This window comes from Garra rufa, chromosome 23, assembly GCF_049309525.1.
Source record: "Garra rufa chromosome 23, GarRuf1.0, whole genome shotgun sequence".
Lineage (NCBI taxonomy): Eukaryota > Metazoa > Chordata > Actinopteri > Cypriniformes > Cyprinidae > Garra > Garra rufa.
The window spans coordinates 7975857-7991807 of NC_133383.1; the positions used below are offsets into that span (position 1 = coordinate 7975857).

The 15951-nt window shown below is 32.8% G+C and overlaps 1 protein-coding gene across 3 annotated transcripts in view; it reads left to right on the top strand.

Annotated features, from left to right (window-relative positions):
* Positions 1-12072, top strand: part of mef2ca (myocyte enhancer factor 2ca) — a 60562-nt gene extending 48490 nt beyond the window's left edge. Inside the window, exons 5-12 of one of the 3 annotated variants that reach the window (XM_073829407.1) lie at positions 1638-1778; positions 1939-2125; positions 5005-5052; positions 7464-7636; positions 7811-7834; positions 8154-8283; positions 9387-9510; positions 10808-12072. In XM_073829407.1, the coding sequence (XP_073685508.1) occupies positions 1638-1778; positions 1939-2125; positions 5005-5052; positions 7464-7636; positions 7811-7834; positions 8154-8283; positions 9387-9510; positions 10808-11174 (1194 nt within the window). In that variant the 3' untranslated portion in view covers positions 11175-12072. Of the gene's footprint in view, positions 1-1637; positions 1779-1938; positions 2126-5004; positions 5053-7463; positions 7637-7810; positions 7835-8153; positions 8284-9386; positions 9515-10807 lie in introns of those variants that run through there. The other 2 variants (XM_073829408.1, XM_073829409.1) reach the window with 2 other exon arrangements.
* Positions 12073-15951: the final 3879 nt, after the last annotated feature.

The following is a 15951-nucleotide window of genomic DNA, read 5'->3' on the forward strand; positions in this document are numbered from 1 at the left end:
CCCTGACAGGTGGAGATGTCTTGAATGAGTGGAATTGCTGTGGTCCAGCGACGTGGCTGCTTGCCGGCAAACGAAACGCTGAGACCCAGCAGAAAGATAAGCCAAGCTGCATTGCTGTATGTCACTTTAAATCAGCATTTACCTTGCAAAAACATGGACAAAACACTCTGGTGTCTCTGGTATGAGTAATAGTAGTAGTGTTGCTTTGCTTTGTAGCTCTGCTAATGACAGTAAAGTGATTAGTGTATGGTTTTATTCCATTTTAAGACAACGTTTGCTCAAACTAGACTCTCAAAGGCTTCAGATGAAAGGATTAGGCTCTTCTGAGGAATCAAAGGCTCATGTTTCACAAGCAGGAACAACTTTATTTGTTTTCAAATATAGCCCTCGTGTGGTCAAACAGGAAATTGCTCCAGTCTTAAAGGAATGTTTGTGGTTGACTACAAGATAAGATCATTTAACAGCGTCTGTGGCATGTTGTCGATTACCACAGAAAATAATTTAGAAAAAATTACCACAGAAAATAATTTAGACTTGTCTGTCAGTTCACCGAAAAAAAATCTATTATATATACAGATACTGTTGATATACAGCCAGCCACACACACACACACACACACACACACACACACACACACACACACACACACACACAGTGTATATAATTTCTTATCTTTTTAATGTTTTATTTATTTTTTATTTTTTCATTCAAGTCAGTATAAATTATTTTTACGTATTAAATGTTTTTTGTTTAGATTATTGTAGTTTATGAATTTTAACTAATTTAATAATTTTAAGCAATGAAATTAATTATATTTTAATAACATTAAAAAAACATATTACATTTTTAATAAAATTAAACCTAATATAAATTACAATTATTTTTAAATAAAATACCTAAAACAATAACTATTTAATATAGTTTTTTTTGTTTAAATTTTCTATGCTGTTCGACATTATAAAGCAAAAAATATATATGTATAATATAATATACAATGTTTTCTTTTTTTGCAAAATAAAAATAAAGAATAAAAAAATAAAGCATTTAATTATTGTCTAAAATAAAGCATTTAACCCATAAAAAAAAAAAAAAAAAAAAAAAAAAATATATATATATATATATATATATATATATATATATATATAATTTTTATTTTATTTTATAATTAAAAACATTATTTTATTATTAAATGTTTTGTTTTTAATTACATTTTTTAAATCTTTTTAAAATGTATTAATATATTAAAATTTGTATTCTTTATTTATAGTTTAAAATAGTATATTTTTAAATAAAATGCCTAAAAAGAACTATTTAATAAATGTATTTTTAGTGTAAATTTACCTTTTTCAATGTTTTTAATGCTTTATTTTTTTATTTTATGCTTTATTTTTTATTTATTTAATTTTTTGCTTATTTTTATTTATTTATTATCCTAAATTTAGTTTGACATTATAAAGCAAAAACATTATACACACAAACACTATATATATATTTATTTTGAAAATGTTTAATTAAGTTTTACTGCTTTCTTTTTTTATTCTTTATTTTTACTTTTTTTTCAAACCCAGAACATGCCTTTTTCTTATATAAATATATAAATCTCTATATGTATAAGTATTTTTGTTTATTTGTTTCAGACTCTGAGGAAGAAGGGTCTAAACGGCTGTGACAGTCCTGATATTGATGCTGAAGATTCAGGCCACAGTCCAGAATCTGAGGACAAATATCGTAAAATCAATGAGGACATTGACCTGATGATCAGCAGGCAGAGACTGTGTGTAAGTGTAGTTTTTATCCACTCATATATATATATATATATATATATATATATATATATATATATATATATATATATATATATATATATATATATATATATATATATTATTGTGTGTATTTATTTGAGGTTGATTGTTTTCCATGTATTTTGATTTATAGGCCATCCCTCAGTCTAATTACGACATGCCCGTCTCAATCCCTGTGAGCAACCCCAACAGCCTGATCTACAGCCACCCGGGAGCGTCCCTGGGCAACCCCAACATGCTGCCACTGGGCCATCCGTCCCTCCAGAGGAACAGCATGTCCCCTGGAGTGACCCACCGGCCCCCGAGTGCAGGCAACACAGGTACTGACCCGCACCGGGCTCTCCACTTTGCCAGGGACTCCGGATCGGAGTATAATTTCAAATAATGTTCATTTCCGCACTTTATTGACATCATTAGAGAGCAGCTCCACCGAGGACCACCAACAGCTGCACTGAGGCTATGAAAACACGCCTCGCATGTATTCAAACACCGCATACAGATCATTACATACGCTCAAATATTTCTTTCAGCCATATTCAGCTGTGCCGGGCCGGGCCTGTAATATAAACACTGTGTACTCAGCAGAACTCCTGAGGTTGTCCCAGAGCCGAGAAAAAAAAGTGTCTGTCTCGATGGGAGTTTTGGCTGCTTGTAAAGGAACTCCCGGTTTTCAGCGGGCAAATAAAGATGACCATATTTCCCTTTTAACTCCCGTTCTGACTTTCGAAAGGTCTGCGTTTGTGGTCTCGGCTTCGTCGGGAGGAAGTTTGGTCAGCTTAGGATTTATCAAAACACATTATCCGTACTCTGAGCACATGTGTATGGGTGTTTCTTCAACTGTCACAAGGATTGATTTTTGTGAAAATATACAGATTTTTTTGTTATTTGAATGTTACCATGCCTTCATCAAAATGGTTTGCCTTTTTCAACCTTAAAACTATCTTAATATATATGGTGTATATACACTACCAGTCAAAAGTTTTTGAACAGTAAATTTTTTTATGTTTTTGTAAAGATGTCTTTTCTGCTCACCAAGCCTGCATTTATTTGAAAAAAGTACAGCAAAAACAGTACAATTTTGAAATATTTTTACTATTTAAAATAACGGTTTCCTATTTTAATATATTTTATAATGTAATTTATTTTTGTGATTTCAATGCTGAATTTTTAGCACCAGTTACATTATGCTTCAAAAATCATTCTAATATTCTGATTAGCTGCTCAAAAACATTTTTTATTATTATTATGTTGAAAACAGCTGAGTAGAATTGTTTTTAGGTTTCTTTGATGAATAGAAAAGAAAATTACTCAATATAATAATTAGAATGATTTCTGAAAGATCATGTGACACTGAAGACTGAATTATGCTGAAATTTAGCTTTGATCATATAAATTTTAATATATATTTACAAATATATATATAATATATAAATTACATTTTAATATATATTTACATAGAGGACTTTTTTTTTTGAATAGTAAAAATATTTTTTGGTATTTTAATTAAACATTTATTCTTTTTTTAACTATTTAAAATGTTTAAGAATGAAAATTGTTTAATTTTATTAAAAAAAGTTATTATGTATTTTTTAATGTAATTAAAAATAATGAATCTTATTACATTAGTTCAGATTGATTACATTTATTTAACTACAATAATCTAAGCAAAAACATTTATTATGTAAAAAATATTTTATAAATTATTTTACAAGTACTTTTTAAAGATGTTTCTCATGCTCATCAAGGCTGAATTTATTTGATCAAAAATACAGAAAAAACTATAATATTGTGAAATATTAGTTCAATTTAAACTGTTTTCTAGTTAAATATATTTTAAAATGTAATTTATTTGTGATACAAAGCTGAATTGTGTCACATGATCCTTCAGAAATCATTCTAATATGTTGATTTATTATCAATATTGAAAACAGTTGTGGAGCTTAATTTTTTTTTGGAACCTGTGATACTTTTTTTCAGGATTTTTTGATCAATAATAGTGTAAAAAGAACAGCATTTATTTAAAATAGAAAGGTTTTCTAATAATATATACACTACTGTTCAAAAGTTTGGGGTCGATACATTTTTATTCTTTCTTTTTTTTTAATTAATTAATACATTTATTTACCAAGGATGTGTTGAATTAATACAAAGTGATTGAATAAATGCTGTTCTGTTTAACTTGTTATTCATCAAAGCATCCTGAAAAAAAGAATCACATGTTCCAAAAAAAAACCTGTTTCCAACATTGATAATTACAATAATAAATCAGCATATTAGAGTGATTTCTGAAGGAAAATGCAGCTTTGAATCACAGAAAAAATTTCTATTTTAAATGATATTAAAATAAAAACCATTATTTTACATTTTGCAATATTACTGATTTTTCTGTATTTTTGATCAAATAAAAGCAGCCTTGATGAGCATAAGAGACTTCTTTAAAAAAAAAAAAAAAAAAAACATTACAATTCTTACTGATTCTTACTGATTTGTTAAATAAAATAAAAAATGTTTTTGATTTGGAAATGACACTTCACAGTGCATTAAAAATGAACTAAAACAAATAAAACAGTATTCTGTCATGTATAAAGGTATAAACTTTTGGATCTTGTAGACAAGTGTGACAGTGTGAAAAGTCTTAGCAGTGTTTCATTTCAAAAAGTCCAGCGGGCCAAAAGAAACATCCAGATGTGTGTTTAGAATGTATATAGAAAGAGAAAGAGGAAGCAATGGGAAGAAAAATGAACAAAGTGGTAGAAAAAGACAGTCTGTGGTGACATACGTGTGGGAAGTGTAATCCTTCTGTGGGCTTGTTATGATTGTCTAAAATATCTATTTTGTGCTCTGGTCAGAGTCCTTCTGACCGCAGCGTCTGTCCTGTCATTATCCTTGGCCCTCCTGGAACAATTTGCTTCGTATTACAGGAGCAAAACTAAATATGAGTCTTGGCAGGGACCGCGACGTCTGCAACCGCGCAGACTTTTCAAAGGTTTTTCTTGGACGGTGCCATCTTCTCCATAGGGCCGAACAGGGGTTTGTGGGTTCGGATAGACTTACAGATGGCTTTTTTTCGTACATATATCTTGGTGAGCGTTCGAACGTTGAGCGGCCCGTCTGTCCTCAGGAAGGAGGCGTCAGTCAGGCGTGGCGTATGTGTTTGGAGTGTCAGTCTTGTTTAATGTCTTCTCTGTCCTATCCTCAGGTGGCCTTCTGGGTCCAGACCTCAGCAGCGGAGTGGGCACCAGCGCTGGTAAGAGTCATGTATATTTACCATACGTGTATGTTTGCCGTCTCAATAGACAGACGGAGCCACTTGGTTTGATTCAAAGCTTCCTTTTGCTTGGCTAGTTCCTCCCCGGATATTTACCCAGCGCGCCGCTGTAGGATGTCGCGGTGAAGGGTCTTAAATAGTATATTTAAAGAAGCGTTTCATAAAAAAACGTCCTATGGTGAATTCTAATATGATGAAGCCTTCAACACCTTCGATAGGCGAGAGGAAACATAATGCGATGCATTCATAGAACGTCAAGATTTGAGGCACCAAAAAAGATTTCAAAAACATAGTGATAGTGAACACAGTTCATTGATGAAATAATTAAAAGCCACTATATTAGAGTTTTAGAGAAACCCAGAGAAAATGGACTTTGCACATTGTCACTAAACTCACTAGCTGTCAACACCATCACTGGTTTGGTGCAGAAGCCTCAAACGGACCGTAATGAAATGCAAATGTTGAAAACTAGAAGTATAAATTGTCTTCAGTTTTTTTTCCCATAATGCAAGTCTTGGAAAATATCAAAACATGTAAAAGTGATTCTTTGCTAACTGTTGTAAACATCAGAGAAAGTACGTTTGGCAACGTTTGCCATTTTTCTTTCATAATTTATTTTCCAATCGTTAGCTGTAAGACAGTTCTGTGGTGTTACTGTGACAGATGGCAACAATTTAGTCTTGAAAACGACCACAGAGCTAATATTGTAGCTGACTTCTTCGAAAGCATGTGGAAACTTCAAATATGAAGAGATAAAATATCTTGAAAACAACCACAGATACAAAAAAATTGATTTTTTTTAACGTTTTAGACAGATTTATCAAAAACTGTGACAGCTGTCACATTCACAAGTCATTTTGTGGTTTAATTTTTTTATGACCCCTTCAAACAAGTAGGAGTTCAAAAGCTATTTCTAATTATTTTTCAAGACGTGCTTTATAACACCAGAGAAAAGTTAAATTTTAATAAAAAAAATATATATATTAAAAAAGTACAGTTATTATTGTAAAAGTTTGTCAACTTTATTATTATTATACAGTATTATTATTTATGATGGTTGTTGTTATAAATAACATTTATTTAAAATAGAAATCTTTTGCAACATAATGTCTTTACTAATTTATTTTAATCTTACTGACTTTTTGTATTTTATTTTTTATTTTATATATACAGTTGAAGTATAGAAAGTTTTCATACACCTTGCAGAATCTTCATAATGTTAATTATTTTACCAAAATAAGAGGGATCATATAAAATGCATGTTGTTTTTTATTTAGGACTGACCAGAGGGGTGTTCCATAAAACAAATTTACCAAATAAGCCAGGCTTACTTTAGTTAGTCTGACTTATTGTCACTTGATTTGGCTCAAAATAAGTCAGACTAACTGAAATAAGCCTAACTTATTTGGTAAACCTGTTTTATGGAACGCCCCCCTGAATAAGATATTTAACATAAAATATGTTTACATACAGTCTACAGGAGAAATAGTTGAATTTATAAAAAGATACCCATTCAAATGTTTACATACACTTGTCAATACTGTGTTGTTCCCTGAATGATCCATAGCTGTTTTTAGTGATAGTTGTTCATGAGTCCCTTGTTTTTCCTGAACAGTTAAACTGCCCGCTGTTCTTCAGAAAAATCCTTCAGGTCCCACAAATTCTTTGTTTTTTCAGCATTTTTGTGTATTTTGAACCCAGTCCAACAAATTGTATAATTTTGAGATCCATCTTTTCACACTGAGGACAACTGAGGGACTCTATTACAGAAGGTTCAAACGCTCACTGATGATTCAGAAGGAAACACGATGCATTAAGAGCCGGGGGTGAAAACTTTTGGAATTCGAAGATCACGGTAAATGTAACTTATTTTGTTTTCTTGGAAACATGTAAGTATCTTCTGTAGCTTCTGAAGTTCAGTACTAAATGAAAAAAATATGATATTCAGGCAAGATAAGAAAAATGTACACATTCTGTTCAAAAGTTTACACCCCCCGGCTCTTTATGCATCGGTTTTCCTTCTGGAGCATCGGTGAGCGTTTGAACCTTCTGTAATAGTTGCATATGAGTCCCTCAGTTGTCCTCAGTGCGAAAATATGGATCTCAAAATCATACAGTCATTGTTGGAAAGGGTTCAAATACACAAATAATGCTGAAACAACAAAGAATTTGTGGGACCTGAAGGATTTTTCTGAAGAACAGCAGGCAGTTTAACTGTTCAGGACAAACAAGGGACTATCACTAAAATCAATTTGTTATTTGCTGAAACTTCTGCTTTGTCATAGAGAGCATAGGTCATGCTATTTAGCAAAGACTTACTATAATAATGTAAAAGTGTTGTGTATTGTCACAAGTGTGAGACTGACGCTTCCTCTCTGACTGTCCCACAGGAAACGGGTATGGAAACCACCGCAACTCCCCTGGTCTGCTGGTCTCTCCGGGGAGCATGAGCAAGAGCATGCAGGCCAAGTCTCCTCCGCCCATGACCATGACCATGAGCAACCGCAAGCCTGACCTGCGCGTCCTGATCCCTCCCGGCTCAAAGAACACCATGCCCTCCATCGTAAGTTTACACGACTATTACAGCACATCAGAATACCATCACTGGATGTCAACTTCAGCTGTAGTGAGTTTGGCCATTGCCCGTATAAAACCAATTCAGACCACTGAATATATTTCGTAAAGTTCCATTTCACTATAACTAATTAGAATTGTATTCTTTTTAACTGCTTGCCAGTCGGAGGATGTTGACATGTTGCTGGTAAGTAGCATCAAAATTGCAGTGAAACAGACAAACTTATAAAAAGAAACAAGTTTTAATTCAAATGCACACAAGTCTCATTCCTCTGTTGCCAAGGGGACTGCTTTAGCGGTTCCCATAGCAACAGTGAAACTCCGGCCATAGTGGTTGGATGTTGGATGATTGCAGGGTGGAGGGTAATTACCTGTTATTGGTCACATGGTTTATTAAGCAGTTAGACGGAGCTGATATGACACCACCTGACACCTGTGCATTTACTGTTTGCCGAGATTTATTGAATTTTTGTTGCTGTTTTAAATATTATATTTCTTTCCCACAGAACCAGAGAATAAACAACTCCCAGTCGGCCCAGTCTCTGAGCACACCAGTGGTTTCTGTAGCCACGCCCACTCTGCCAGGACAGGGAATGGGCGGATACCCATCAGCCATCTCTACCTCATACGGTACAGGTGAGATATAGAATATAATGAATATAATATATAATCAAATTATACAATATAATCTCAAATTCATGTTGGGAATCTGGAATTTTATTTTAATTAGACTGCAATGCAATTTTTAATAGAACAAAAGTCAAACTAATATAATATAATATAATATAATATAATATCATGTTATATAACATAATACATTCTAAAATTCATGCAATTTTTTTTTTTCAGTTTAACTTTTGGAACCCAGGAGTTTTTTGTTTATTATTAATTAAAAAATGTCAAGCTAATATATAATATAATATGATATAATATATTCTGAAATTCATGCTATTTTTTTATTTTCAGTTTAACTTTTGGAACCTAGGAGTTTTACAATTTTAATTCAAAATGTCAAACTAATAATATAATATAATATATCATCTCAAATTCATGTTGGGAATCTGAAATTGTATTTTAATTAGACTGCAAGTTTTAATTGAAAAAAAGTTCAACTAATATTATATGTCATAATATAATATTAAATAATATGTTATGTAACAATGTACATTCTGAAATGTCATGTAATTTTTTCTTAGTTGAACTTTTGGAACGTAGAAGTTTTTTGAATATATTATATTATTTTATGTTAACGTAATATAATATAATTTATACGCTAATATTAAGTACTTTGGCTGAATTTATTTGATAAAAAATACAATAAAAACAGTAATATTGTGAAATAATATGACAGTTTATAATAACTGTTTTCTATTTGGATATATTTTAAAATGCAATTAATTCCTGTGATGCAAAGCTGTTTTTTTTTTTCAGCAGTCTTCAGTGTCACATGATCTTTCAGAAATCATTCTAATATGCTGATTTGATTTTTTTTTATTCTAAAACAATTTTAGAAATGATTATATAAATTTTATTTCCTATTTTTACTACTATCATAATCATTTTTGTATGGACGTTCACATTAATTTTATATTCCTCGGTTAATCTAATCTATCTGAAGAGACTTGTTTACACCAGCAGGTGGCGTCATTGATTCAATATTCTTTGAGTATCTTGCTGTTGCAGTAACTCTGAAGATTCAGTGCAGTGTGTTAAACAGAGATCTTTCTCTCCCCTTCTAGAATATTCTCTCAGCAGTGGAGACTTGTCCTCTTTGTCTGGGTTCAACAGTCCGGCTTCTCTTCATCTGGGTTCGATGACTGGCTGGCAGCAAAACATGCAGCATTCTGGTCTTGGACACCTAGGGTGAGCAGAATCATCCTGACCCCGTTATACCCCGAACACACTGGATATCAGCTGTAATGCTCACTATAACCACAGAAAAATCACTGTGGGCATGTGCAGTGCCTCATATCATAATGTAATTTTTAAATAATTGATTGAATAATTTATTAACTATTATATTTAAATATTTTTAATAATATAATATAATACATGTTAATGTTAACTTTTCAATGAATTGTTTTGTTGGGAATATATATAATACATTCTGAAACTCTTGTAAACTTGTATATAATATAATATACTTTAATATAATATCAAATTCATATTGGGAATCTGAAATTATATATATTTTTTAAATAAGTCAAACTAATATAATATGTCATGTTAAATAACAATACATTCTTAAAAATTCATGCAATTTTTTTTCAGTTCAGCTTTTGGAAGCCAAGTTTTTTTTTTATTGCAATGCAAATATTTTAATTTAAAAATGTCAAACTAATATAATATAACATAATATAATCTCAAATTCATGTTAAATTAAATTAGACTGCAATGCAATTTTAATAAAACAAAAGTCAAACTAATATAACATAATATATCGTGTTATATAACATAATACATTCTAAAATTCATGTTATTTTTTTTTTTTTTTCAACTTTTAGAACCCAGGAGGGTTGTTTTTTTAACAATGAAAAAAAATATCAAATATATAATATAATATAATCTCAAATTAATGGTAGGAATCTGCAATCTTGACTGCAATGCAATTAATATAATATAATATAATATAATACATTCTGAAATTTGAAATATTTTTTTTTTCAGTTTAACTTTTGAAAGTTTTAGGAGTTTTATTACAATGCAAATATTTTAATTCAAAATGTCAAACTAATAATATAATATAATATCTCAAATTCATGTTGGGAATCTGAAATTGTATTTTAATTAGACTGCAATGCAATTTTTAATTAAAAAAAAAGTTAAACTAATATAATATATCATAATATAATATGTTATGTAAAACAATACATTCTGAAATTTCATGTAATTTTTTTCAGTTCAACTTTTGGAACATAGGAGTTTTTTTATTACAGTGCAAATATTTTAATTAAAAATGTCAAACTAATATAATACAATGATACATCTTAAAATAAAATAAAAATTTCACTGATGAAAAATGTTTTTATTAAACTGTGGGGAAACTCATCACTTTTGCCAGTTGCTATTCTATTCTCAGACTGTCACAATCTGTATTGTAACGATATCTATTTTGTAACTACTGTCAGCCTCTAACTGTGTCTTTCCTCTCCGCCCGCAGGAACTGCACCAGCGCACAGTTATGTCAGAGCGCCACCCTCTCGCTGCCATCCAATCAGAGCCTGCACATCAAATCCGAACCCGTCTCTCCTCCCCGAGATCGGGCCGGAGGCACCCCGGGCGGCTACGGTCAGCCTCCGCCCCCTCCTCCGCCGCAGCAGGCATCTCAGCAGGGTCATCTGCGGCAAGACGCGGGCCGCTCTCCGGTCGACAGCCTGAGCAGCTGCGGCAGCTCATACGAGGGCAGCGACCGCGAGGAGCACCGCACCGACTTCCACTCACCCATGGGACTGCTGAGACCCTCTCAGGACGAGCGGCAGAGCCCGTCCGTCAAGCGCATGCGTCTGTCCGAGGGCTGGGCCTCGTGATCGCGGACGGCTTTTCTATGCAAAGATTTCACTTTAGTATTATTATATTTGTTTCTGCGGAGTGTGAGTGCTACATCAAGTATTAAAATTGATATATATATGATAAACGGGGCGGGTGGGTGTGTTTGTGATTTGGGGTTGGGGGCATGGGACATGCATCGCTTGTGCCACGTGTGGGGGAAAAAAAAAACGACAAAAAAAAAAATGATACATGCAATTTATGCAGTGTATACAAGCATACAGGATTTAAAAGAGAAGTCTGGTACTCTTGTTTGGTAAAGCTACATTTTAGTTTCAGTAATATATTATGCATAATTAAACTATTAATTAGAGGCATTGACGTGTCTCAGGGCTCGTACAAGTAATATTCCCGTACAGACCGGGGCCTTTACGCTCACCGTCAATGCTCACTTGCAAATGTATGTTATCACAGACGTTGTCGTGTTGCAGGTTCAACGTATTTATGTAAATAGAGAACAATGAGGCTTTTGGGTAAATCCGCCTGCCAGGATTTGCAGGCTTGTTTACGATTAACGGAGTGAGAGAGAAAGCCATCACGCACCATTTGAAGACTAACACGGGCCCGGGGCTGAGGAATGTACGCCGTTTAGAGTTCTAAATGGATTCGGGAAGTGTTCCAAATACACAAATTCTCTTGTAAATGTTGTTGATATTTCAGAGCCGTGTTAACAACGTTAAAAGTTCTCCTGGCCATGTATTGCCTATCCCCGGTGGAAGAGATGTACAATACATTTTGCTTATATTTTCATAAAAATGCAGAGCATTTGTTGCTACCTGTTGACCACATGAGTCAGAATGTGATTTCAAGCTTTGCCGATGTTGAACAGAGAGGTAAAGCAGTGTGAGCTCCAAAAATAAAGCCATATAAACAATTTCACGTCAGGCTTTCTGCACTTTTGTTTTTTTGGGGTTGCTCTTGGGTTTCTTTAATTGCATGTGTCTTTTATTCTCACCAAGGCTGAATATGTTTGAGTAAAAATACAGTAAAAACTGTAAAATTGAAAAATATTATTACAATTTAAAATAACTGGTTTCTTATATTTTAAAATGTAATTTATTAGTGTGATGCACTGCTTAATTTTCAGCATCACTCGTCCAGTCTTCAGTGTCACATGATCCTTCAGAAATCATTCTAATATGCTGATTTGTGCTTATGCTCAAGAAACTTTTTAATATTAAGGTTCAGGATTCTATGATGAATACAAATTTCAAACAATTTACTTAAGGCTCTGTCCACCTTTATCCTCAACGCGGAAGTAAGCTTATAAGTGAGACTTCCAGTTCATTAGCCGCTGTAGGGAAATAATGAGAAGAATAACAACGTGCAGTAAACGGTTATTAAGATTGCGAACATAAAAATAATATGGTAAAACACACCAATTTGCAATATCAAGCAGCATAACAAGCCTTTTTGTACAGCTAAAAACAGCCGGATGCTGAAGCCAGACCCATAAAATTTACAAAAGGCTGTGTCCACTCTTAGGTAAAGAAAAAGCTGGATAGAGCTTTAGTTGTTGTTTTGTTAATTCATCAAGTTATGGACTTTTATTAGATTGCTAGATTTTGATTAGTATTTAAAGTAATAGCAGATCATTTGTGTAATGTTTATTCACAGACATCTGTTTTGGCATATTATGTTGCGAAACTGACTAACAAAAATTTTCAAAGTACGTTTTGGTAGGCTAATGTTCTTATTAAGTTACGCAAACATTGTTTCTGAACGTTTCAAATGTCCGTTTTGTTTAATGTTTTAAAAACGTTTTTTTTTCCTCCTTCTTCCTGATTTTACAATATTAAGGGAACCTTCCATTTAATCATTTTGCATTTAGGTGCCGGTGGTCGTTACATTTAAATGCTCCCAAACGTTCTGAAACAGGTAAAAACCGTTAGTAGAGCACGAATAGAATGTTGCAGTAAAGAATAGAATGGTGCATAAAAGACGTTTTGAAAGCATTGTTAAAGAACAGAAAACTTCGAACGAACATTCTATTAACATTACTGAGAGAGAACATTGCCAGAACGTTTACCAAAGTTCTGAGAAGGTTTCCTGTTAAGTGGCTTAATATCAAAATACTGTGGTAAAACATTTGCAGCTTTCAGCGTCAAAACTATTAGGCATAAATCTTGATTTACACATCTTGACACACTCAGCGGCTCAAAGATGATGGTTAAGGCAGATTTGAGTTCATTCGCATTTTACAGCCTAAACTGAGATCTTCAACTTCATGTTTAAAACATAAGTCTACAGTAAACTGCTGATGAAATATTAACAGAAAAAACATTTATGAAATGCAGGCTTATCGCTGGAATCAGTGGTAGGTTAAGCTGTGATTCTGTATTTGGTTTGATGGAGTAGCTAATTCCTTCCCTTAAACGCCAAATGCTCTTTTTTACGAAGTTAAAATCATTTTGCAAAGACAAACCCATTTCCGAAAACATTTATGGTTGTTTTACACATCTTTATTGTTGCAAGACTGGAAATGACATTCAACACCTTTAATGATTTAATGTGTCGTGACAATCAGACAATTCATCATCACAGTATATGAGGACAGGAAATAAAATAAAAAAAGAGACGGACGGAATTACTCGTTCTCTCTAAAAATTAAGACAGACTTCCTAGTTCGCAATACAACCGTTTGAATGAAGAGAATATGTTTATATTTGTATCTGAAGCAGTAAAATATCGCGTTTGTTTAAATTGGAATCAGTATATTTTTTTTCAGTCTACAAATATCAGTCGGGTTTGGAAATACATCGACATCTTAATTCATAAGAGCAAAATAAACTGACAAATCTTCCGTGAAATTAAAATCGACGAAATTAGTTTTCACACCTAGGACGTGTGAGCAGAAATAAAAGCAAGGAAACCTAGTCCAATTGACGACACAAGGAAATATTAATCAGGTCAATTCACCCTAATGCGTTTTTAATATGGGTCCTTGTTTATGCCATTAAAATTGCCATCAAAACGACAAACCAAATAACAATAATTCCTTAAAAAGTGCCAATAATTGCTTCTGTAATCATCTTTATTTGGGGAATACTCCGATATAGAGATATAAAGTACGAACACGTTATTTTTGAGATCTCTGGATAGATAGATAGATAGATAGATAGATAGATAGATAGATAGATAGATAGATAGATAGATAGATAGATAGATAGATAGATCAGCTGGTGGAAAAAGCATACAGTGTTTGCAATGAAGAAGTTCAGCTCAAAATATATCAAGCTGCTCTTTAATCTGTGGTGAAAATTAAGCATTTCTGTTTGAAAACTGTGCTAAATGAAAAAGGTGCATTACAGGACTATATCAACGATCATATAAATCGATACATTTTTTCAGACTCCTGATAAAAAAAGCTGCTGTTGGCCTGAAGCGGCCGCCAGGTGTCGCTTTAGTGCAATAACAAACAGATTTGTTAACCTGCCTCACACAAACACACACAATCATGGGTTTCTGACAAAATAGACAGCTGTCGAAATATAAATCTCCAATCTGAGATAAAGTCTAGCTTAAAATACACTAACTAATCATAAATATATTTTAAAATTCAAAATAAACTGAAAATAAATTATTAGGCTAAGCACACAGATTTCGCATCTAAAATTCTTGCATTAAGAACAGCGAGATTATGTTCTTTCGGCTTTATCAAAAATCTACAAAGGTCTTTACCTTTAAAAATAGCGGATATCTTACAGTCTACGTTTTAAAGAAGACATTTTCACTGTCATTTTTATTTTTATTTTAATCCGAACAAAACCATCATGAGTGTGTGTGTACGTGTGTGTGAGAGAGCGTGTGAGAGAGTGTGTCGTCGTTCTGCTATTTTCCCTTTCTCTTTTATGTTTATGAACGTACTGAAAATATAAATAACTCATTCTAAAAGGTCGTACATATCTAGTTATGTTTTGGGTTGCATGTTAAATACAGATTTTTAGATTTTATTTTAAAAGCATTCCTAAAAAACATTATTTACAGACACAAAATAATCTTTTTTATTATTCTCATCAATGTTATCAATAATTATAATTTTGCATTATGAGCAGCATAAAAGATGCATGCGACTTGCTCTTGTGTCCCTATGGTGAGTAGACTGAGAAAAGCGTGTGAGAACATCCCTGACAATCAGCATGAACTCAAAAGACATCTGACTGAAATCAAACACACATCTGACGCTAGGAGCTGTTCCTGCCGGATTCATGTTCACTCGAAGCAATGGCTTTTAAAGTCAAATGTAAGTTTGAGATTATTGTTACTTAGTTATTTAGAACACATCTTTTATTTAAATAGTAATTCCATTTAGTCTTAATTCATAAATGCACAAACGATTGTTCCTTACGTTGCAACATATGCACAATGTGTTTTAATAAAACTCGACTGCTCTTTCTAAAACTAAACTGTTCAATCAAGACAAAAATCCTTTTGGTTTCTGTGAGAAATGATTCACAATGAAAAACAGATTTTTTAATATTCTAACGAACAGCTCTAGACAAATCAAAATACTCACCTGCTGAAGAGAAAGAGAGAGAAAAAAACTTTGAGGTGCTTTGAAATTCTCAAAGAATACAGATGAGCTCCTGTGAAGCAAACGAACGCTGTTCTGCCTGGTGACAAACACAAAGACACATCAAGCAGCTGATTATTACAGGCGTTAATTTTGCTCGTGCCATGATTTCCTTCTTCCGACATCAACGTCCAAGAATATTGCTTAGGAAACTCGTAGAGAAACATCCTTCCTAGAAAATTAGG